Source organism: Prunus mume, linkage group LG5 (genome assembly GCF_029339155.1).
Source record: "Prunus mume cultivar Tortuosa linkage group LG5, ASM2933915v1, whole genome shotgun sequence".
Taxonomy (NCBI): domain Eukaryota; kingdom Viridiplantae; phylum Streptophyta; class Magnoliopsida; order Rosales; family Rosaceae; genus Prunus; species Prunus mume.
Window position 1 is genome coordinate 12,771,384 of NC_142702.1, and position 23,097 is coordinate 12,794,480.

Genomic DNA, 23,097 nt, shown 5'->3' on the forward strand with positions numbered 1-23,097 from the left:
CTTCTTTGGGCATCCGAGATCATTTACTAGCCCGAAATTCAGTTTTAAAGTTTTTACCGTTTTTTGAAACTTTGTTATTTTCATATTTTAATTCCTTTGTTATTCACAGGGATTCTAGGAGAATTTAAACATACTTTACCTGTGGTTAGGGTTGTGTTTTTATTTCTAGTTTGTCAAATAAGCCTGAGGTTCTCTCATATTTCCTGGTGGATTCTAGAGTTACATGTTTTAGGCTCAGGTTTCAACCAATCATATTTGTCACGCTGCGTCATTAACTTTTATAGTGAGTTAGTTTTTCCTCAAAGAAAAAGAAAAAAGATGTATTTTGTTTAATATTTTCCATTTAATAGTAGGAAGCCACAGTTTAACAATAAATGATTCCATGCAAATGACCCACTAGTGTAGTGGTTTAGAACAATTGTTCCCCCAGGCAATGTCCTGGGTTCGAGTCATAGCATCAGTGTAGTGTTTGTGTGAGTTTAGTATATTATTGCCCATCTCAATAGGAAAGATCCTTAAAAAAAAAACAATAAATGATTGTATTTTCTAACAATTTGATGATCACCTAGCTGACAAAGTCCATGTTAACTCCCCGTTGGAACCTATTGAGTTCAAATTTTCTTGAACATCACCTACATGCATCTCTTGTGGATGCAGAAAAGGTCTGATAGGCATTTTTAGGCATTCAACATCTCCTCCGAGCATTTCTATGACTTTGTTCATGGAAGGCCGGTCACTTGGCTTCATTTGAATACACCACAATGCAGTTATAACCATCTTTTTTATGATTTTCTTTTCCTCCTCATTAAAATCTGCCATCTCCAAGTCATTTCCCTTGTTATATTGGTCGTACGCCCATAACGGGAAGTAAGTTTGGCTTGAACGCTCCACCATTGAACTGAAATTCTTCCTTCGGCTTGCCATTTCCATGAGCAACATTCCGAAACTATAGACATCAGCTTTGTACGAAACACCTCCAATATTTTTGTAGAACAACTCAGGAGCAATATAGCCCATTGTTCCCCTTGCCGCCGTCAAAGAGACAATGCTATTATCTACGAATATAATTTCGCAAGCCCGAAATCAGAAATCTTTGGGTTAAAGTTCTCATCAAGAAGAATGTTATGAGGCTTGATATCAAAATGTAGAATTTGCATGTCACAACCTTGATGCAGATATTCAATCCCTCGAGCCACTCCGAGAGAAATCTCATACATTTTCTTGCAACTTAAGGGCACGCTTTCCTCTTTGGAATAAATATATTTATCAAGAGAGCTATTAGGCATGAAGTCATATACTAGAGCACGATTTAATCCCTCAACACAATAACCAACAAGTTGCACCACATTAACATGGTGAATCCTTCCAATGGTAGCTACCTCACTTGTGAAGTCTTGCCCGTTACCTTTGGGCTTCCCCAAGAGTTTAATTGCTACAAAACGGCCACTGCGCAACTTTCCCTTGAATACAGAGCCATAACCCCCTTCACCTAACTTGTCCTTAAATTTACTAGTCATCTTTTTAATGTCTGAGTAAGAGTACCTTATTGGCAAGAAGTTGCAATCATTTTGTAAAAAATCTTCTATGATGCTATAACTCGACAAATGTCTTCTTCGCCATTTATAGATCACCAACGCAATCAGACATGGAACCCCAAAAATTAGTCTTGCTGGGAAAAATAAACCTGACAAGAGATATATCACCAAAAAGAATCATGAGAAAACAAATTTATTGGTTAGATCAACTAATGCTTTCAAAAAATTTCTTGTTGTTTTGTTTCAGAAATATGTGTTCTTTGATGTCATTCAAGAACATATACAAGCTCTTACCGAAGCAAATGAGTGGCAGCCATCCGCGTCCTGCAAGAAACATAGCAAAAGTGGGGACAAAATCAAAGGCTTGACTATAGGTTTTGGAAAAGTAAACAAAATCAAAGAATTGATTATATGCAAGAAATACAAGATCTTACTGATGGTTTTGAAGGGAAACCATCGAGGATATTCTGCAAGAAATACAACAACAAATGTAAGTAAAAACAAAGACTTGACTGAGTTTGAATTGACCTATTTTTTATTTATCACAAGTTCATTAGTATCTCACAATTGTCGTGATGTAATTGACAAGAAAAAAAGGGAAAAGAAAAAGAAATAAAAGAAGCTTTTGGGGAGAAAGTCCTTACCAATGTGCTCACGTCCACGAGAAAAGTAAACTAGTGTGACAAAAAAAGGGAAAAACAAAAAAGAAAAAGCATTAGCACATCGAGTCATTACAATTTGAAATACCTCTATTCCAGCCACAAACTGCGTCGTTGATCATGGAGAAATTGTTTGGTATGTCTTATTTTGAGTAATATTCTCTTGCGAGACAAATATTTATGTTGTCGAATTGTGAATATGGACATTTATGAAAGTGTCAAATTTATGTATGAAATTCACAATCTGACAAGATAAGCTGTTTATATTGCCATACAATTTAGAAAGAGAATTACATCTTATTTTAAACTTTTTAATTGAGGGTTTTGATATAATATTACATTTCCTAGTGGAATCGAGTCTAAAGTGAATAGGAAGATGGGATTTCATAAGTCCATAGTCTAAAAAAATAAGGTGCAACAGTACTGCATGCTTCCAACTACTATTTGGTTGAATAATTTTTGAAATCAATTTATTTCCCCACTTTTTTAATCTAAGAAATGTGGAAATTTTATTTATATTTGGTCTATTCTGAATCATTTTTTTATAGAATAATACTTTTTCTGATTAATGTGGGATCATATTCGAATTGGGACCTCTTTAAACATTGAGAAGAGAATTATACAATTAGACTAATATAGTAGGTAATTATAGGAAAATACTTTTACTATAAACACCAGCTCTTCTCCCAATTAGACTAATTTAGTACGTAACATTTATGATGTATCTCATTCAATTATTTTTGCTTTGTTTTTGAGAACATCTCATTCAATGTTATTAAAAGTATCTTTAATCCGTAACAAGCTCCTTTTGTAGGTTCATTTTACACTAAAAAAATAAGAAATAACATATAGCTAGATAAAGAGAGAGCCTTTACCGTAAATAGCCTCGCATAGAAATCGAAAGAAACCTACATGAACAAAGAAGAAGATAACATATTAGCACACCAAGTCCTTAAACTTAAGGATCAATTACATTTTCCATTCTTGTGGTTTGATATATGTACAATTTGCCTATGTCTTTTTAAAATTGGAAAAAACAATCTGAAAGTTATGAATCGGTGCACCATTTGCCCCTCCGTGTCTGAAAATAGTTTGTCTTTACTTGCAATGGCAATGGGTGGAAAAGCAAAATAAAAAAGAGTAGGTCAGTCACTATTCACGTGAATAGCGTCTGCCATTACTTACCCTTGTCCTTTGCCAAGGCACCATGAATGGAAGTGCTCTTATATGAGTGTCAGATTGATGTCATGAGGGCCATTTTTCAACCCTCTATGTATTCAGAAGGCTATGATTTTCTTTAAAGAAACTCTTTATTTGTTGTCCTTGGATTTTAGGTCCTAAGTTCGATTCCCCCTTCTTCTAATGTTAAATTTTTTTTTTTTTTTTAAAAAAAAAAAAGGGAGGAAGAAAAAAGATGAAGGTACTAAATGATGTAAGTTTTCATGGGATGGGGGTTATGGGGAAGAGAGAGAGAGTGGCGGGGCATCCCTGTTGGAGGTGGTATGAGAAATTGTTGAACTGAAGTGACAACGCCAGCGGGATTCAGGCGGCCATGGTTGTTGTTTGCTGGGGTAACTCAGGATGGGGGGCCTGGAAAGGGAGAGGACGAGAGATTTTTTTGTTCTGAATTTTGATTTCTAATTAATTTAATTTAATATGACAAAAAAATTAGTTAACATAATGTTTTTAATATTTAATATGAATTAAAATTTTAAAATTGAGTTTTAAATTTTTAATTAATAGTTTGACTGGAAATTGTTGGCCTCCCTAAAATTTAGGGAAAGTGAGACAAATATGTGTGAAAAAAAAAAAAGTAAAGTTAAACAAAATGAGTTTCAAGAGAAAAGCGAGACTCAAATATACTTTAAGGAGGGTATATTGAAAAAATCAAAAAGTCACTTTTGATCCATGTAGTTTACCACTTATATTACTTTATGCATGTAATTTCTATTTTAAGCAAATTCAAAGACAATCAAGAATTTCTGTCAAAGATGTCTAACTTCTGTTACTTTTTGGACACGTGCTCCTCACATGGAGGGGCAATTTGGTCCAACCATACCATACTTGGGAGAAAAACTTGTGATATGAGATCAGCAAACCACGTAAGTATCCCACCCCAATCAAATGCTGCAACCTATCAAGCCTTTTGACTTCTCATTTCTTGTTCCCTTCCGTATCTCTCCTGAAACGCTCCTTTTTTCTTTTTATATTTTTTTCCATCTGAACATTCAATCCTCCCCACCTCCATGTGAGAAGCACATGTGCAAAAAGTAACAGAAATTGGACACATTTGACAGAAATTCCCAATTATCCTTGAATTGCTCAAAATAGAAAGTATATGGATACAATTGATCAAATTGAAATATAAAAACTAAAGTGAAAAAATTGATAAATTGTAGGACCAAAAGTGACCCTTTACCATTAAAAAATAAGCCATTTAATTATTTGACAAAAACTAAAAAAATTGGTCTTTCTTTATTGTCCTGCATTGTAGGTGTTCGACGAAACTCCCAAACCAATGTCGCTTGCATTGCACGTGTTCGACGGAACTCCCAAACCAAAGTCACTTTTGTTTACCGGCGTAGTCTGATTTGTTAATTTATATATGTTGATCGTGGAGTATGAGGTGTTAATTTATTATATGTTGATGGTTGTTGACGAATTTTTCTTGTTGGGTACAGGTGCCTCAGGTATCTTTTGTCAATTGAAAATTTTAAAAGGAGTAAAAGATGCATAAATTCAGAAATTTCAGTTTGTTTCTATCTCAAGTGGTAAAGTTGAAAAGCCGAATTAAATTTAACTAAGAACTTCAATTTTCGTACTTTAGTTTAAAGTAAACCGTTCTCTTGCTAAATTGTCTGACATTATTATTTGATACATTGCCAAATATGTGAATAAGAATCATTTGTCATGTTTATTCTTTCTTGAATGTGTAGATTAGATTTATGATTTGACAACACAAGTATTTTCTTGATACTTCTAGTCACGAGAAGTCTGAATTCCCCTAACTTCCTTCTATGCACTCTCATAAACTAAAAGTGCAACAAATTAGACATATATAGTCAATAGCCATGGCCTAGAATTCACGTACCTGGGATGGTGTGTGGAAAACATTTAAGATTATAACTCCACTGGCCTTGGCAGATAGGAGCTATTTCATCAGGCCAATATACTCCAAGGTCAAAGCCATACATGAGGGCACTGTGTACAGATTCATAAGAGGTATTGTGGCCCTTAGGGTAGCTCAAGAGGCCCAAAGCCAACCACTCTGCACTGCAACCCTCGTTCAAATCCCCCACTTCCATAACCCCAACCTTCACATAACTGTACGTCTTTTGTTGGACCAAAGAAGCATTTATATGCAAGCATGGAGCAGTGTCCACGTACATAGAAGAATTCACTGGATTCGAACACTTGATGTAAAATACAGGTGTCGAAAGCAGATAACCTGACATATTATATGCACTATATGGATCTCTTAAAAAAGGTGGAAAATTTTGAGGCATGGAGGAGCAATTGTTGTTCTGGAGGCCAGGATCTACGAGTCGGATTGTTTGGTTGTGGTAGTTGATTGCCTGGACATAGTATTTTCCTGAAGGAGGTAGGTCTACAACAAGTGTAATGTTGTTCTCACAGGACAGAGTATACATTACATTGCCGCAGTGCTTTGGATCATGTTTTAGTCGGAAAGGATAGCTTATGTTGTGGATATTGCCGCAGGAAGAGGTACACTTAGTACTGTTGTCTTTCGCGTTGCAAGTTTCGCCGGATAACCCAACAAGAAGAAGTGCTACTATCAAAACCCACCTAGACAAGGCCAAGAACCTGCTTCCCATGGAGAGAGAGAGAGAGAGAGAGAGAGAGAGAGAGCAGAGAGCAGAGAGCAGAGAGCAGAGAGAGGGGTTGTTTGGCATTCAAACTAGCTTAATATTTAGACAGTTTCTTATATGAGATGGTAAATGTGTGTATGAGCACACTATCCAGAAGAATTTTTCAAATTTCCTATTGGATAACATTTGAAAAATATCAAAAGAAAAGTCATGCAGCAAGCAAGCAATTTAATTATTAGAAGCCTAGATAAGCCATGACGTTAGAGAGTCAGTCAAATGGTCGACAAAGTTGATTGAAAATTTTATAGTGCCATTTCAGCCGGGTTTTGTTGACTTCTTGAGTTTGATTTTCCTTCTGTTTTGGTCAAAGTTTTGGCCTTGGTTTGTAAATTCATTTATTTACTGTAAAAGCGCCAAGCTTGTTTCCGATTTCTTGTGAGTGGTCGATTGAACAAGGTCAATTCATTGCTGTACTCGACATATCTATCCAAATACATCTGCTCAGGAAAAAATCCAGTGCCACTCAGAAATGCAGCAATTCCTCATCTCTTGCCTTTGCATATTGTATATGGTTTTCGTCAAAGCGGTTGGAGCAGGACAAGATACGTGCGCAGAATCTAAGTGCAGTGATGATCATGGCCTGGCTATCCATTTCCCGTTCCACCTTGAACATCGTTGTGGTGATCCTGGCCTTGAATGCAGTGGTAGACAGGAGAAGGTTCTTGAGGAGCAAGTAGCACTAGTAAAATTCTTTGTCAAAAGCATAGATTACAAGCGTGGGCTAATCGAAGTATATAACCCAGATGGCTGCCTGCTGTTAATGCCCTTAGAAACCCCTAACATTCCAGTGTCCCCCTTCCACTTATTAGATTCCAACATACGTAACGTTACCTTTTTCCTTTGTCCTACACTTGCTGAAAGAGATATATATGCGTATCAAGTACCCTGCCTCAGCAGCAGGCCTGGCTACAGAGTTTATGGCGTTTCTTCTTTTTTTGAATTATTTCAGCACTTCCCTGCCCTACAGTCTTGTACAAGGATGTATGATGTTTTATCAGTTCCATTTGGGAATTGGGTTGGAGGTGACAGCTCTATGCTTCGCTTCAAATGGTCTGAACCAAATTGTACCGAATGTGAAGCAGAGGGCAAGAGGTGTAGATTGAACAATAATGGCAACAAAAGTGAAGTTGAATGTATTCACTTGAGGAAAGCAAGTAAGGATTTGTTTCACATATATCCTGCTCAATTTTGTAGAGTTTCCAAAGTAAATCATATCTGCTTGCTGGTTCAGGGTCATTTTCAGAAACATGACAGTCTGATTTTTCCAATTATGTTTATGTTTTATAGGCAAAACAATGGAATTTGTGGCAACGGGTGAGTTATCTAAGACTGGTCTTTTCTTTTGCTTTGTTTCATGTCGAGAAGATGTTGGAAGATATGTGTTTGCTCAAGAATTGTATTTACTTGCAGGTGCAACGCTGGGTTCATCCCTTCTTTTAGTGCTGGTCATTGCAGTGTATCGTGTCTATAGCGCTGATCAAAAGGAAAAAGAGAATCAACTGAAAATCGAAAGGTTTTTAGAGGATTACAAAGCTCTCAAGCCAAGCAGATATTCATACGCAGATATTAAGAGGATCACAAATCAGTTCAAGGACAAGTTGGGCCAAGGAGCCTATGGAACTGTTTTTAAAGGAAAGCTTTCTTCTGAATTCTTTGTTGCTGTGAAAGTACTTAACAATTCTAAGGGAAATGGGGAAGAGTTCGTAAACGAAGTGGGAATGATGGGCCATATCCACCACGTGAACGTAGTTCGCTTGGTTGGCTTTTGTGCTGATGGATTTAGACGAGCTCTTGTTTATGAGTTCTTCCCGAATGGTTCGCTGCAGGATTTCATTTCATCAGCGGATAGTAAGCACAGTTTCCTCGGTTGGGAAAAGTTGCATGATATTGCTGTAGGCATAGCCAAAGGAATTGAATATCTTCACCAGGGATGTGATCAAAGAATCCTCCATTTTGATATCAAACCCCATAATGTTTTGCTAGACCACAACTTCACTCCAAAAATTTCTGATTTTGGTTTGGCCAAATTATGTTCCAAGGATCAAAGTATGGTGTCAATGACTACAGCTAGAGGCACCATGGGATACATTGCACCTGAAGTGTTCTCTAGGAATTTCGGAAATGTGTCTTACAAATCAGATGTCTATAGTTTTGGAATGTTGTTGCTAGAGATGGTAGGAGGAAGGAAGAATATTGGTTCAAGCACAAAGGACGCAAATGAAATTTACTACCCAGAATGGATCTATAATCTCCTAGAAGGAGGAGATGACCTACGAATTCATATTGGAGATGACGGAGATGGTAAAATCCCGAAGACGCTTGCAATTGTAGGGCTCTGGTGCATCCAGTGGCACCCGGTGGATCGTCCGTCTATGCAAATAGTGGTTCATATGTTAGAAGGAGGAGATAACTTGGCCATGCCTCCTAATCCTTTTGTCTCTGCGGGTCCTATAACAACGCATCCAAGCATCCCAGCAAGACGCCTAGAGTTAGAAGCAATTCCGGAATTAGAGTAAAATGTATAAGCATATGTATACGCACCAATGGAAGTAACATTAAGGCTGCCTAATATTAACTACATATGTGCTCAAACTTGTTGAATATGTAATAATTCTAGCCTAAATTGAGGGAGTTGGATATAGATGCTTTATTCAAGGGACATAAGTTATTATTATTTTTATTAATTGAGAATTCGGGAATCCTATCCTTTGCAAATCAGTTGGTAACAAAAAGTTGATAATAAGTTGGTGTCCGTTGCATATTGATACTCTAAATTTTTTTTTTTTCAATCGACCAATAGAAAAGTGGTCTCCATAACTCTTATACTCTTTAAGATACCCGAAAATGTAATTAGAGCATTCCCGTTGGAGAAAAACTTCATTAGAGAGAGCCTAGCCATGTAGCAGATTGACTGGCAGGTTATACCAAGTTAAATGAAATGTATATTTTATGGAGATCATGAATCTTGAGGTTACTCAACACTCCAAAATCAGTCCAGAGCCAATAAAAGAAAATATCATATTAGTTGCTTTCTAAAACTTTCTAATTTTGTTTATTTGTTAATGTTTTCTTTCAAGTTCTTAGAAAAATGAGGAGTAAAAGTTGAGTTGAAATTAAAAATAAGGTGTAAAAGTTGGGATAATGTAATTTCAACGACTTGGAATTTTGGAGTTTTCCTTTATGTCTTAGTTGACAAGAATCGGGGACACTGACACATGCATTGAAATTTTAACAATTGGAAAGAAAAAGAAAAGAAAAAACAAATCTCACCTCACAGATGCTAAGACTTTCATTCGGAGAAAAACAAGGAGCTTACTTTTCAAGTCTTCAATGGGAAAGTTCAAATGGACCATTGGTGTCAGAAGTCGGTCAACGGACTTGTAATGCTAATGCCGCATGCAAAATGTAGAATTACTGGCTCTTAAACAGGGACTTTGTCGTAATTAAAACGTTTTGAAGTTAAGTACTCCACTACTTTTTAAGTCAAAATGTGAAATTAGTGGCTTCAATTATAAGAAATCTTCAATGGGGACTTTGCCGTAATCAAAACGTTTTGAAGTTAAGTGCTCCACTATTTGGATCTTAAATGGTTACTTCGTCGTGATCAAAATGTTTTGACATTAAGTGCTCCACTACTTTTCAAGTCAAAATGTGGAATTAGTGGCTTCCATTATTTGGATCTTGAATGGGGACTTCGCCGTGATCAAAATGTTTTGAAATTAAATGCTCCACTACTTTTTTGGTCAAAATGTGGAATTAGTGGCTTCCATTATTTGGATCTTGAATGGGGACTTCGCCGTAATCAAAACGTTTTGAAGTTAAATGCTCCACTACTTTTCAAGTCAGAATGTGGAATTAGGGAGTTGGATATAAGATACTTTAGGGTTTACCAAGTTAAATGAAATGTATATTTTATAAAGTACATGTCACTAATCAGGCCATAAGGTAAGGAATTCCCTACCCAAGTTTTTCTCTCCAATTGATTTTGAGATATTGAAAATTTTCGAAACAACTAGCACTCCAACAACATCAATGGAGGCCAAAATTATTCGGCAAAACTTTCTTTCAAATTTTAATTGAAAAAACAACACAAATCTTTGTTTTTCAAAGAAAGTATACTTTGAGGTTGGAGATCATGAATCCAGAATGATTTGAAAAAGTTAAAGCCTCACTGTTAAAGAGTTTTGGGTTACTCTACACTCCTTCAAAATCAGTCCAGAGCCAATAAAAAAAGATATCATATCAATTGCTTTCCAAAACTTTGGAATTTTGTTTACTTGTAATGCTCTCTTTCAAGTTCTTAGGAAAATGACGCGTAAAAGTTGAGACTTTTCCCTTATACTAAAAACCTGGCCCCAACGATTATAATGATTGTTTCGGAACATGCACTGAAATTTCAATTAGAACTTATAAATAAATACTAATTGTACGTACGACATTGATAATATATGTCCTATGTTTTCCATGCATGGGGAAAAAACGTTTATTGCACTCAATAATATTTTTGTAAAATAAAAGGATGCACGATTTAGTTTAGTGGTCTTATGATTTCAATAAAAATAATGAAGGTATCTGGATTGACGCACGACTCAATGATCCTCAGATGAAAGTGCTGGGTGAAATCGCCCATTTGGCGGGTGCGCGATCCAGAAATTTTTTGAAACTAATAATATATTGCAAATTGATCAACACAGTATGGGAATTGCTCAATTAGTTTTTATAACCCAAGACATGTGACCCTACACAATTTTACTTAATTAAAATAGTAAAAATTTAGGATCGTTTGATAACGATTTCAATTTTATTTATTTATTTTTTTTAGTAGAAAGAAGAACATCATTGATTGAAATCAAGGGGTACAATCATATCGTTCTCTACAACGGATTCCATCTAAGAAGGAACATCTTCATCATAAATGAGGCCATCTCCAATCCGGAGGGCCAAATGTCAAATTTTAGAAATATAGCCTGGATGGAGCCCCCAACGCATGTATAAGGCCAAGTGAAATATCAATCCAGTCCATATATTAGGTGGAATAGCATTCCACCTTTTGTCTGGACTGAAAATTGGTGTTGCCCAATCAAATAAGCCACTTGCTCTCGTGTGCAAAGGCAAATTTGTGGACCATTGTGTTAGCCACACCTAGGAGCATGTGGATGTCAATATTAATATTGTCGTTGGAATCAGATGGCCACAATTCAAACTTGTTCCCAATGGCTACGATCAAAGGCCATGATTAATTCTTAACAATTTCAACGGAAATATTAGCTCGACCGTGCACACTCATCCAACCGTAAGATTTGCACAGCCAACAGGAAGTAGATCTAATCTAAGTGATGTGGTTAGTACCCATTTTATTCAAGCTTTAAATTTGTGATAGTAATTTTAGGGCAATGATTTCCCCACTCCTATTTTATCCACTTACACTCCTTTTTTAGTTATAAAAAAAGAGTATAAGTGGATAAAATATGAGAAAAAGGAGTGGGGAAATCACTACTATAATTTTATTAAAGTCTTAACTTATTCATTCTTTTAATTCGTGCATAGGACGCCCATGCAAAAACCATTTTTTTGAATGATAACAAGGGTTTGAATAGGCCTTTCAAGCTATACCAATACCATGCTTGGAAAATATTGAAAGATTGCCTATCAAGTTATAAACAAAAATTAGCTCAAGAAAAATTAAACACACAAAAATAAATAAATAGAGTTAAACTATTTTAAAACAATTTAATAAGGCTATGGACTCAAAATTTGAGTTTGGAGGGTTGAGTAAAAAACTGTTTGAGGATGGTCAATACATGAATAGTTGTATTTTGAAGGATGAAAGTCTGGGTTTATACCCCTTAGACCATCTCCAACCATGTTGAGGCTGTTTTTCCCTCCAACCTTGTAGACTCATAATTTGAGTTTGCATGTGTTATTAAATTGTTTAAGAATGGTTTAAACTTTTTTTTTTGGTAGTTAATTTTTCTTGATAATACTTTTGTTTCAACATTCATGATTTATTTTTCCAAACATTTTGACCTAAAAAATTACAATGTCACATACATAATTTAAAATAATTTTGACCTCTCCTGCATGTGAAAATTGAAAATGGTTTTGGGGCCATCTTCAATAAAAATGGATGAATATTGAACAAAATTAACAAAGTGAGGAATGAAAAATATATTTGTGTGAATTATTTAACAAATATAAAAAAATATACTTTGAGATTGGAAATCATGAATCTTGAATGATTTGGAAAAGGTGAAGTCTCACTGTTAAGGAGTTTGGGGTACTCAACACTCCTTCAAAATCCAGAGCCAATGAAAAATATATCATATCAATTGCTTTCCAAAACTTTGGAATTTTGTTTACTCGTTAATGCTCTTTTTCAAGTTCTTAGGGTGTAAAAGTTGGGACAACGTAATTTCAATGACTTGAAATTTTGTAGTTTTCCTTTGAAATTTCATTGAAATTTCAGCAATTGGAAAACAAAGAAAAAGAAATCTCACCTCATAGATGCTAAATGTCAATGATTTTGGAAAAGAAATAAATAAAAAATCAACGCGGTGGGGGTACGCATTGATGCAAGACTTCCAATGGGAAGAAAAACTTGGAGTTTACTTTTCAAGTCTTCAGTGGGTAAGTTCAAACTGATTCCACTGCAGAAAGTCAGTCAATGGACTTGTAATACCCATTGATGTCAGAAAGTCAGTCAACGGACTTGTACCCATTGACGTCAGAAAGTCAGTCAACGGACTTATAATACTGATTCCACATATGCATTTGTCCATTTTCCATCTGCATCTAACAAGTTCATCATTATCCACCATTGGTTTGGTCCCATCTGTTAAATTCAATCCATCTGCATCTAGCTTGATGATATGTGGGGTTGGTCTTGCATAACCGATTTAAGTCATCTCAATATCATTATTAAGGACGAGAGTTTGCAGGCCCCTAGTTGGTTAAGTGATTATCTTGTTGATGATCTGCTTGGAATTGTTCATTCTAGATTTAGGACCCATTTGATAACGGTTTTAATTTTTTTTTGTTAGCAAACAAAAGAACATCGTTGATTGAAATCAAGAGGCACAATCACATCGTTCTCAAAAAAGGATTCCGTCCACGGAGGAACATATTCATCTCAAATAAGGCCATCTTCAATGGGGAGGGCCAAATATCAAATTTTAGCAATATAGCCTAGATGGAGCCCCAAATATAAGGCCAAGTGAAATATCAATCCAGTCCATATATTGGGTGGAATAGCAATCCTACTTTTGTCTGGACTGCACATCCATAGAGCAACCTGTGACCATTCATGCAATGGGCTATACTTAGCAGGACCCATGCCACCGACACCTGCCAATAAATACATGATGGTCGTCACCACAGACTACTTTATTAAATGGATCGAGGCCGAAGCTCTATCCTCTACTAAAGAAGCCGACATGGAGTGATTTGTCTGGAAGAACATTATGTGCCGATTCGGCTGCCCATGGTCGCTGGTCATTGACAACAGATTGTAGTTCATTGGTAGGAACATCACCGCATTCTTTGCAAAGTATGACATCAAGCAGCACCTGTCAACTCCTAGATATCTGCAAGGCAACGACCAAACACATGTATCTATCAAGATCATGTTGGATTGTCTTAAGAAAAGACTGTAAGGCGTCAAAGGAAAATGGGTCGATGAGTTGCCTGGAGTTCCTATTTTCCCTCGCCTACAGAACTGAATCAATCATTCCCCCTTAGACTTGGATCGTTAAATAGCCTTGTGATAGGTGTCAAACTTGGCCAGAAGTTTGTCACAACTCTGGGATATGTCAGCATTCTTGCGTTCAAGATGGAAGTAGGCCTCTTTGCGACATGCAGGGCATCAACAGAAAAGTTGAGTTCACTATCTTTTTTAGCAAGGGAACTTTTCAACACAAACATGCCCTCCTTCATTTCAGACATCCTAGTTTCATGGTGGATTTGCTCGGTCGAGAGCTTGCCAGTCAGATTAACATTTTCCAACTCTAGGAGCCATTAGCTTGATGATATGTGGTGTTGTTCTTACATAACTTATTTAAGAGTTTTATCAATTTGGTTAAGTTACAATACATTCTCAACCCATAAGAACTTATAAATAGTAAAAATTTAGGACTCCAAGCCAAGCAATTGCCTCTTTTGACTATGTCACGTTATCTACTATACAAATTTATAAATAAACCCAATCCTAGACATGTATTTATAAAAAAACCCAAATTCTATTTAAACATAGAAACACACCCAAAATCAATCCCAAAGTCAACAATTGTATATTTTTTGGGTGTGTTTATAAATGGGTTTTGAGTGTGTGTAATGTTGGGTTTTGGGTGTGTTTATAAAGTATTTTGAGTGTTGGATCTTTTATAATTTTAGCTCACATTTTGGGTGTTTTAGTGAAACTCCCTATCTACTATTAGAGTACGATTTCTTATGTATTAATTTCCAACTAGAATAGGAAGTCATGGACCATATAAATAGTAGGTTTAAACATGACTTTCGGGGGAGAAAAAAAGGAGTTCAGACACCATAAAGTACCGAGAGAATTTTCTGAGGTCTGGTATCACGACTTGGAGCTTGGGTTGCTATGGACTTCTTGAAGAATTCTAAGGTGCTGGGGTGGAGTGGAGTAAATATCAAGTCTTCAATTGGGTTATTTTAATGACACTATTTACCATGGTTTTTATTAAAACAGTTGTAGGAATAAATATTTCAGCAACCAATTATGAGGCGCCATGTGGAGAATGGGAATATTCCTAAAGTCAACAATTGTGCTCCACTTAATTAGCCAATTGCTTAGACTAGAGATAGGGATATTACCATAAATTAGGAATTTGATTTTCATTAAATCTCCCTAATTGATCCAAGGGAGCTTTAGTTTTAAAACACAATATAGTTTATTAATTTGGAAGATAGAAATACAATTTCATCTAATTAGTATAAAAGCCAAAAACCAAAATGTAGTACCTAATTTTACAAAAATATCAAAATTAAACACAATGCCACTCCTAAAGCAAGTATACTATGCCACATGTCCATATCTAGCCAACCACAGGCCACCACCGCTGGCCACCTACCACCACCACACTGGGCCCCGTCGCCGCCACCGCCACCACCACCACCGCCACCACCCTTGTCGGCCTGCCACCGCCAAACTCCCGTCGCCGCCACTTGCCACCACCACCACTGGCCGCCATTGCCCTTCGTCGGCCTGCCACCGTCTATAGGGGACCAACTTCGTTGCCATTAATTCACCTTAAAAAAAAAAAAAGATTTTGTGTCATTGAATGGACTCGAACCTTGAACCTCAAAGGAGGAAGACTCACTCACAAACCACTACACCAAACTTGCTTTTGTAATATTTATTAAGTTATACAATATTTATATAAACAATCAACGATTTTTTTAAAATTAAAAAAAAAATTCATTTCAACACTTATTCACACAAAAACTGCAAATAAAAACAGAAACTGTAACAAAAATACAATGTAGATATCAATTATGTTATTAAAAAAAAAAAACGAAAACAGTTACAAAACTGCAATTGGTGAGGTTGAAGACCAAGGAAAGAACAAAAATTCAATTGTAATTAAATGAAAACTGCAATGCAGTTTCCAAAAGTCCAATTTTGAGTTCCCTTAATCTTGGGTAGTTCTACTTTGCCCACCCAATTCCTCATATGGGTAGCCTACACTCTTCTCTTACCAAAACTGCAATGCAGTTTCTGAAACTGCAATGTAGTTTGTGCAAAACTACAATGCAGAACATACGTAAAATTTCACTAAATTAAAGCTTAAATGGTATTGCAAGAGATTATATGATAGTGATGGCATCAACCATTTCCAAATCAAGACAAATACATAATAAGTGAGCTTTATAATAAGAAGTTGCAGCTAAATTAGATCATTGCCTGACCAAATTATGTGCTATATAAAACAAGACGAAATTATGTACAATGAACAACGAGCATAGAATAAGATGCGTCAACCTCCAAACTTGAGTGATGAATACATGCCCTAAATAAAAGGAGAAAATATATTTGAAACAAGCAAAGGGCAAGTGGCAATCCTTGTATTAGAGCTGTATCAAATTGATTTAATAAAAAAGAATTCTAGCTACGTTCTTTGTCACTTGCTTGCCCAGCTGGATTACTAGTAACACTAAGCATGCTAATTGAAAAGACACTAGAACATGCAATGGAAACATATCAAGGTAACGGAGATAAAACAATTTAGCCAAATGTAATTAAATGGAAATTGCAATGCAGTGTGTAAAACTGCAATTCAGTGAGTGCAAAATTGCAATGCAACACATGTCTAGAAATTCGCTAAACTCTCTCTAACATAAGCAACCATAAACTGAAAAGGAATAAATACCTATTTTTTCTTTTTGGGTACGAGGAGACTAAAAGTCACTAAACCAAAAACACCAACGAAAAGCAACACAGACTTTATTGCAAAGACCTTCATTGCATTGAAACAAGAAGACTATTCTATTGACAAAATTATTTTCCTTCAAGCATTCAAACAATTCTGCCATCAACAATAAAATTTCTAAAAATCCAGACATTTTTAGACCAAAGATATGTTAACTTTTAAGACTTACCTTAGGATAATTGCACCAAAAAGTAAAAAAAAAAAAAAAACAATCCATAATAAAAAGCAAAAATTACAATGCAGTTATGGGAACAAAAACTGCACCATCAAGTACGGAAAAAAATAAATATATTAATAAGTGAGGAACCAAAATGCAAAACCATGATGAAAGTACTAAAACGGAAATAGAAACAGAAACTGTATTGCAATCAAAACAAATTACCACCAACAATCCTACCAGCACAACTCAAATTTATGATTTTGAAAGAAAAAAACCAACATAAACAAGCAATTACACAAGAACACAAAAATCCAGTGCAGTGCAAAAATGTTGAAAATGCATCAAAGAGATTCCCATTAGACTAAGTCATCACCCTCCGAAGAGTGCAGATGTCCCTGTCTGTTTTATCGTCACTTGCAATCCCAATCCCAAACACAAACAATTCTCATTCTTATTATCAAAACCTTCACTTGCATAAAATCCAAACTTTCCAGCATAACAACTAAAGATAAGAAATTTCAGCAAAACCAGGCAATAAATTTGCTGGACCAATGTTTTGGGCTAAACCCAACTCCAAAGTTTTCTTCGGCTACATAACAAAATCAAAAATTCGGAAAAATAAAATTCAAAGAACAAGAACAAAAACAGTGCAGTAATCATAAAGCCTCATGCCTCAGAGTAAATTTGTTTCATAGAAATTAATCTCAAAGTATATTTAACACCATCACAGGCATAGGTAGGCATGCTTCTTAATACTAGCCTTCAACAATGAAAACAAACACAGAGCAAAACAATACAAGATGAGAACGCTTCGCAATACTGAGAATTGGCTATGAATCTCAAATTCAAAGTGACAGGTGAGAAACGGCATACAAGGAGGGTGCAGAACAGGAGAGGGTTCGAGACTTCTAAGTTAGGGTTTCCACTTCTTTCTGATTGAAGAGAAGACGAGCACCAAACGACGTGACCTGTGCCGTTTAGATTGAAGAAAGGGCATCGTCGTGTTGTCGATGGAGCAAAGAAAGAAGATGAGACAAAGGGCGTTGTCATCGATGGAGTGAATAAGGAAAAGGAGAGAGAGGGGTTGAGATCTGATTTTAAACAAAAAGGTAAAATTGTATTTTACCTTTATAATTTAGACAAGCCCAAATTCATTGGGCCTCCTCTTTGGGCATATCCAAAACATAATTTGATTCATACGTATTAAAACAAATAGAAATACTCTATGTCTCAAATCTAATTATTAAAGATTGTTATGTTTAATACCTAATTTTTCTTTGATCCAATCTCTCCATTTAAAAGAGAGAATAATTCCCTTCCATTATAATCTGAGCGCACGTAGTGGAGATCAGTTTTTTACATTCATCCATTGTTTTCGATTTTGAAAGTCATTGAGTTTGGAATTGTGATAGAAGATGCGGGGGAGAGTGCAATTCCAACACATCAATTCCAAACTTGTGTACTTCTTTGCCTACAAGCACAAGCTTATGGCAACAACCATTTGTTACAGTCCCATCTACAAAAATACTTCCACCAACTTTCCAAACGCAATTAATGGAGATATGTTTTGTACACTCACCCAATATTTTTAAATTAAATGTCTCGAAAGTTGGAATTGCGAAAGTTGTGAAAATCATTCTTGATGGGCTCACCAAAAGAAAAATGACCAACATTGGATACATATTTAGTGCGGCCATAGTGCTTTTTGGTACGACTTAGTTTTTATTTTTTTGGGGAAAGGCAAAGAATTATTTGATGGAGTTGAGTTTTAAGAGTTTCTTTATTTATAAGGGTTTGCAATGATCCGAGTCATTTGGAATACGAAAATGCTTAGTATCTTATAAATACATAAACAATTTAATTCCTCTTGATTTTTGTTGAGGCCCAAAAAATCCAAGGCTGTGCCCAAATATATTTCGTGCCCAATGCAATACCTTACTGAGAAGAAACCCGATTTTGGCAGGCTAAAGTTCGTCATACGTGTCACGAGTCACGGTCCACGTGCCGCGCCAAGCAAATATATAATTCGTCACGCTAAGAGTTGTAACTAGCTTGTAAAATGTACCGGCTCTATGAACCCATGCTAATTATCCCATCAAGCGTCATTTTGACTCGACCATAGCCCTTTACAAAACGATAAAATTCGAGTATGAGCACTCTAATTGACATGCAATGAAACGACCTGACCCAAATTCCACTTTGGAATCCGGGTCGAATCCTTTGCAAAACGACACCTAGTGCCTGTGGGTCGTAAATGACCAAAATGCCCAGGCGATAACACAAACTCGGGCCCTATCTCGTGGCTGCGCTTGGTAATCGAGGCTGCCTACGCACTTTTCGAGGATCAAGTCACACGTAGTTCTTTCCTCCGGACCAGAATCGGTTTGTTTTTCTCAAACCCCACTCTAGGGTCGACATTTCGAGTAACCGGGACTCGCTTTACGATCCGTCAAATACGATACGATCCTGGGAAAGTCTAGGTTAACATACTTGGAAATAACTACGATCCAACGGTTCAAACATAGTGAACCCGGAAATCGCACAGAGGCGAGATCCGTTCGGGGTTCAAACGATATCCGACTTAAGATCCGCGAAATCCTACGCGCTCGTGAGGACTAGGAGATCATTCTAGGACTGACTGTGGTCCCCATCTTACTGCCCACTCGCCGCCACACGCGGCAGCGCTTGATCCCTAAAGCGATAACGCATCGCCGGAAAAACTCAACATCTAGGCTCAAGACTCCTATCCTAGGTATAACACCCCATTTAGAGCCACTTTTGTTCTTGGACCTACCCCAAAAAGTGGCCGAAAATGGCCGGAATAGTAGCCCGAAAATCTGTCAAAACCTAGGTTCCCAAATCGTTCTCCTACACGTGAAATCAACCAATTCCTATCCAACAGGCAGCTAGAGCTCAAGAAATAGGTGAGAAACCATACCTCACTCATCGGAAATGGTGGTGGATGACGGAGAACGAGCGCCTGAAAGTTTCTCCAAACCGATCGGGTTTCGCAAAATCCGCGGATTCACGGTTTCGACTACCGGGCTTGGCCGGGAAGGGAGGAGGACTTCGGTTCATTTCGATCCGGTCCCAAGGCCGAGGTGGGGTGTGGCGGCGGTGGCTTGGAGAAGCCACCGGAGAAGGGTATCGGGGGTCTGGGCTGGAGAGAGAGAGAGAAATTGAGGGTTTTTAAAATCTAATTTTCCAAAATTACCTTTTTGCCCTTGAGCGTATTTTGACCGTAATTTCTTCGTTATAATTCCGATTCGAGTCCACTACGTGTTTACGGACTCGTTTCGTCGCGCTCTACGCAACGGTATAATTGAAATCCCCAATTTCCTTCTTGGTCAAAAAGTCAACCTTTGACCTAATAAAAATTCTAAGGGCATTTTAGTCTTTTCTTCTAATAAATTAATAGTTAAATATTAATTTTAGGTTTGGGTTGTTACATGCAATGCCAAGCTGAAAACCCTTATTTTGCACCTAGGCATGCTAAAACCTTAAGTGGGCCAAGCCATGCTAATGTCCAGGTGTTGCTGAGTGAGTTGTGATATGGATGGTTACAAGTATTCTCGAGGCTCATTGATGAGCCAAGAAGTGGAAGTTTTGGGCTGCTTGGGAGCCCCAAAACTCAAGTCCATTTCTTGAGCCCAAATATGTGGATAAGCATGAAAGAAAGAATAGATAGCCCATCACCTTAAAAAATTGGCTCATCATCTTATTCAATTAGCCCATCACCTTAGGAGTAGCCCAAACAACCTAGAAAATATCTTAGGAAAATCTCCAACACATGACCAAAGACAAATCCAAGACAAACCATCTAAAAAACCAAAGGATACTTGCATATGCATGTTGCTGGGAGCCTCCAGCACATGGGCAAAGACAAACCACTATAAATCACCTGAAAAACCAAATGATCATTGCGTGTGCAGGCTGCTGGGATCAAGACACCCTTCGGACCAACACTGTTATCCATTGTTTCTCCTACTAGCTCTTGCCATGATATATGGGAGGAAAGAAGCAGAGATGGTAGCCAAAGATATGAGATTGTCAATGGAACAACTGCGGGAAGGCTCTAGAGCTCCCAAAAATTTTGTCTTTGTGTGTTTGGACTGGGAAGGATTTCATAAAATGGGGATGAATCAAAGGAAAAAAAGAGGAATGGAAGGGAGACTTGCAGATTTAGGAAGAACCAACTAGGGTTTCTTGGGAAGAATGAGCTTCCAGCGCCTATAGAATGAGGCATCTCCTACCCATCATCTTAACCGCATCCAAAGAGAGCAAGCATCCCCTCTCACTACTGGAACCCTTCAATTTTGAGCTCTGTTCTTCCATCTCGTCCCCTTTTCTCTTCTGGTAAAACACTCAAGAATCTGACAAAGCTTTCGTCAAGCTATTTGAAATTTGCTAAAGCCACCCATTTTTCTTCCTTCATTTTTTCCTATTTTCCCTCAACAAATCTTCTCAAAATTCCCTCTCCTCCTTTCTTCGAGCCTCTGTTTCTCATAGGATGCCCAAGCCTTCTCTCTCTGATGCTAAACTCATGAATGCTCAACTCTCATGCCACAAGCTTCTCAAGCCAAGCTTAAATATTTATCTGTACGCAACTATTGGTTTTGTTGATGAAAGAAACGAAGGTGTTTCCTAAGGCTCTACGAATCTTTCGAAGCACTCTTGGAGCCTGATTCTTGAACTCAGACATAGGGGCAACTCCACCCATTTGCTCTTTATTGCAGCCCATGCCTATTTGTTGCTGGAACAAAAAGCCCCACAATTTTACAGACGAGAGTTTCTTGAACTTACTTAAGTTACAGTACATTTACAACCAATAACTGCTTATAATTTAACTTTACTAATTAAAACTTTGTTGTCCTGGACAATGTTTTTGTACAACAACAAGAAGCACTATTTAATTAAGTATTTGTTGTTTTATGATTTCAATAAAATAGTGAAGCATATTAATCAGAATTACTTTGTGTGATGACGTGGGATCCTTAATTATCCTAATTATTCTTATTTTAGGACCTTTTCTATTGAGAGGAGCGATAATATACTAAACTCACACAAGGTACATAGATGCTAGGAGTCAAACCTAGGACTTTGTATGAAAGAGCAATTGCCACTACACTAATGGGTCCTTTGTAAATTATTCATTTTTATACAGCAATGAACATGACATCACAAATTTTTTATTTTATTTAAAAAAACAGTAGAAATTTACGGCATTACAAATTGAATAATATTATTGTTCATTTCAGGAAAATTCATTTTAGTAAACCTATTCAATTATAACTGGCTACATTTGTCTCTGAACAATGGATTATAACGTATATGTGTAACAACTATGCAAGTTATGACAACAACATACAACGAATTGAATCAATAAAGATCATCCTCATAAGTTTTCATATCTGAGTTTAGATGATAAAGATGACGTTAATTTATTTTATTTCTTTTCTTGTTGAGTATAATGCGAGCTAAACATTATGTTGTTTGTTTGGAAGAATGGGGAGCTAAAGCTCAAACAATGAAGATGAAACTAAAAAAAGTATAGGCTTAAGAACCAATCCCTGAAAAACCAAGAATTATTATAGGGAATAGTTAATCCCATGCCCATTCATTCTCTCCCCTATGCCAAACTTTCCCGATTCAGTCCACTAGGTAACTTAAAATAGTGCACGCAAAGATGGAGAACCAATGGCAAAGTAAGAGAGAATGACCGGTTTGTAATTAACCAAGGTATAGCATTGTAATAGAACAACTTATACTAACTTTTGCAGTATCATCAGCCACCTGCAAGCAAAAGGAAAAAGAAAGAAAGAAAGAAACTAAGCTCGTTGAAAAACCTATATGGCATTGGTAAGTAAGATCATCAACTCTTACATAAAGCACGAACTAGCACTAATGAAAACACTGGTTTTAATTCCAACAGTGAACTGCGAAAAACTTATTTACAGCGAGATCCTTTTAGTCTGGATAACTAATAAATTATTTAACAAAAGAGCCAAGAGTAGATCAGATACATAAACCAAAATGCAAAATAATAGATCAAAATAGACCGACTGACTGAACTGTAATACAGATCAAACAGGACAAGCAAAAAAAGGAGAAAGACAGAAATAATACCCCATGGGCTTAGAAGCCCATTATAAGCTTGTACTTCAAACTTTATCAATATTGCTAATCTTATACTTGATAACTACCACTGTTTCTTGAACAACAACGTGCCCATCATAGTACATAGTTAGACTCAGATGTATCCATGCATGCCTCTCTTTCCACATGGTAAACATGGGCGACTGATGCAACCTTCACCAAGAAGGTGAAGTCACTACTTAGGACTCAATCTCTTTGCTGCCTGCCTAATTTACAGAAACGAAATTTATCTAACTTAAACTTTACCTG

At 36.7% G+C, this 23,097-nt stretch overlaps 3 protein-coding genes and 2 non-coding genes across 10 annotated transcripts in view; 1 reads left to right on the top strand and 4 right to left on the bottom strand.

Annotated features, from left to right (window-relative positions):
- LOC148916964 (small ribosomal subunit protein uS14m-like) overlaps positions 1 to 23,097 on the bottom strand; it is a 55,930-nt gene that overhangs the window by 30,732 nt on the left and 2,101 nt on the right. Inside the window, exons 1-2 of one of the 5 annotated variants that reach the window (XR_016127388.1) lie at positions 17,566 to 18,953; positions 15,218 to 15,351 (exon numbers count right to left, since the gene is read on the bottom strand). The exons of 1 other annotated variant lie outside the window; for it this stretch is intronic. The gene's annotated coding sequence lies outside the window, so the exon portion shown is untranslated. Of the gene's footprint in view, positions 1 to 15,217; positions 15,352 to 17,565; positions 18,954 to 22,226; positions 22,486 to 22,571; positions 23,095 to 23,097 lie in introns of those variants that run through there. 3 more of the 5 variants (XM_089053418.1, XM_089053416.1, XM_089053417.1) reach the window with 3 other exon arrangements.
- On the bottom strand, positions 460 to 6,191 carry LOC148916965 (LEAF RUST 10 DISEASE-RESISTANCE LOCUS RECEPTOR-LIKE PROTEIN KINASE-like 2.1). Its single transcript, XM_089053169.1, is given in 7 exon segments — positions 460 to 1,058; positions 1,061 to 1,684; positions 1,830 to 1,859; positions 1,970 to 2,002; positions 2,180 to 2,209; positions 3,070 to 3,102; positions 5,286 to 6,191. Coding segments are annotated over 7 exon segments (2,070 nt in total). The 5' UTR covers positions 6,109 to 6,191; the 3' UTR covers positions 460 to 561.
- LOC148916966 (rust resistance kinase Lr10-like) lies at positions 6,443 to 8,783 on the top strand. Of its 2 annotated transcripts, none has more exons than XM_089053170.1 (3): positions 6,443 to 7,238; positions 7,372 to 7,398; positions 7,495 to 8,783. In XM_089053170.1, the coding sequence occupies exons 1-3, from the start codon at positions 6,554 to 6,556 to the stop codon at positions 8,598 to 8,600; spliced, it is 1,818 nt and encodes a 605-aa protein (XP_088909296.1). In that variant the 5' UTR covers positions 6,443 to 6,553; the 3' UTR covers positions 8,601 to 8,783. The 2 variants fall into 2 exon arrangements, with proteins under 2 accessions (XP_088909296.1, XP_088909298.1); XM_089053172.1 differs by having other exon boundaries at positions 7,120 to 7,238; positions 7,316 to 7,398.
- LOC148916967 (small nucleolar RNA R44/J54/Z268 family) lies at positions 17,028 to 17,113 on the bottom strand. The gene has a single exon (XR_016127577.1). It is a non-coding gene; the product is annotated as a small nucleolar RNA R44/J54/Z268 family (small nucleolar RNA).
- LOC148916968 (small nucleolar RNA Z267) lies at positions 17,358 to 17,429 on the bottom strand. Its single transcript, XR_016127571.1, has one exon. It is a non-coding gene; the product is annotated as a small nucleolar RNA Z267 (small nucleolar RNA).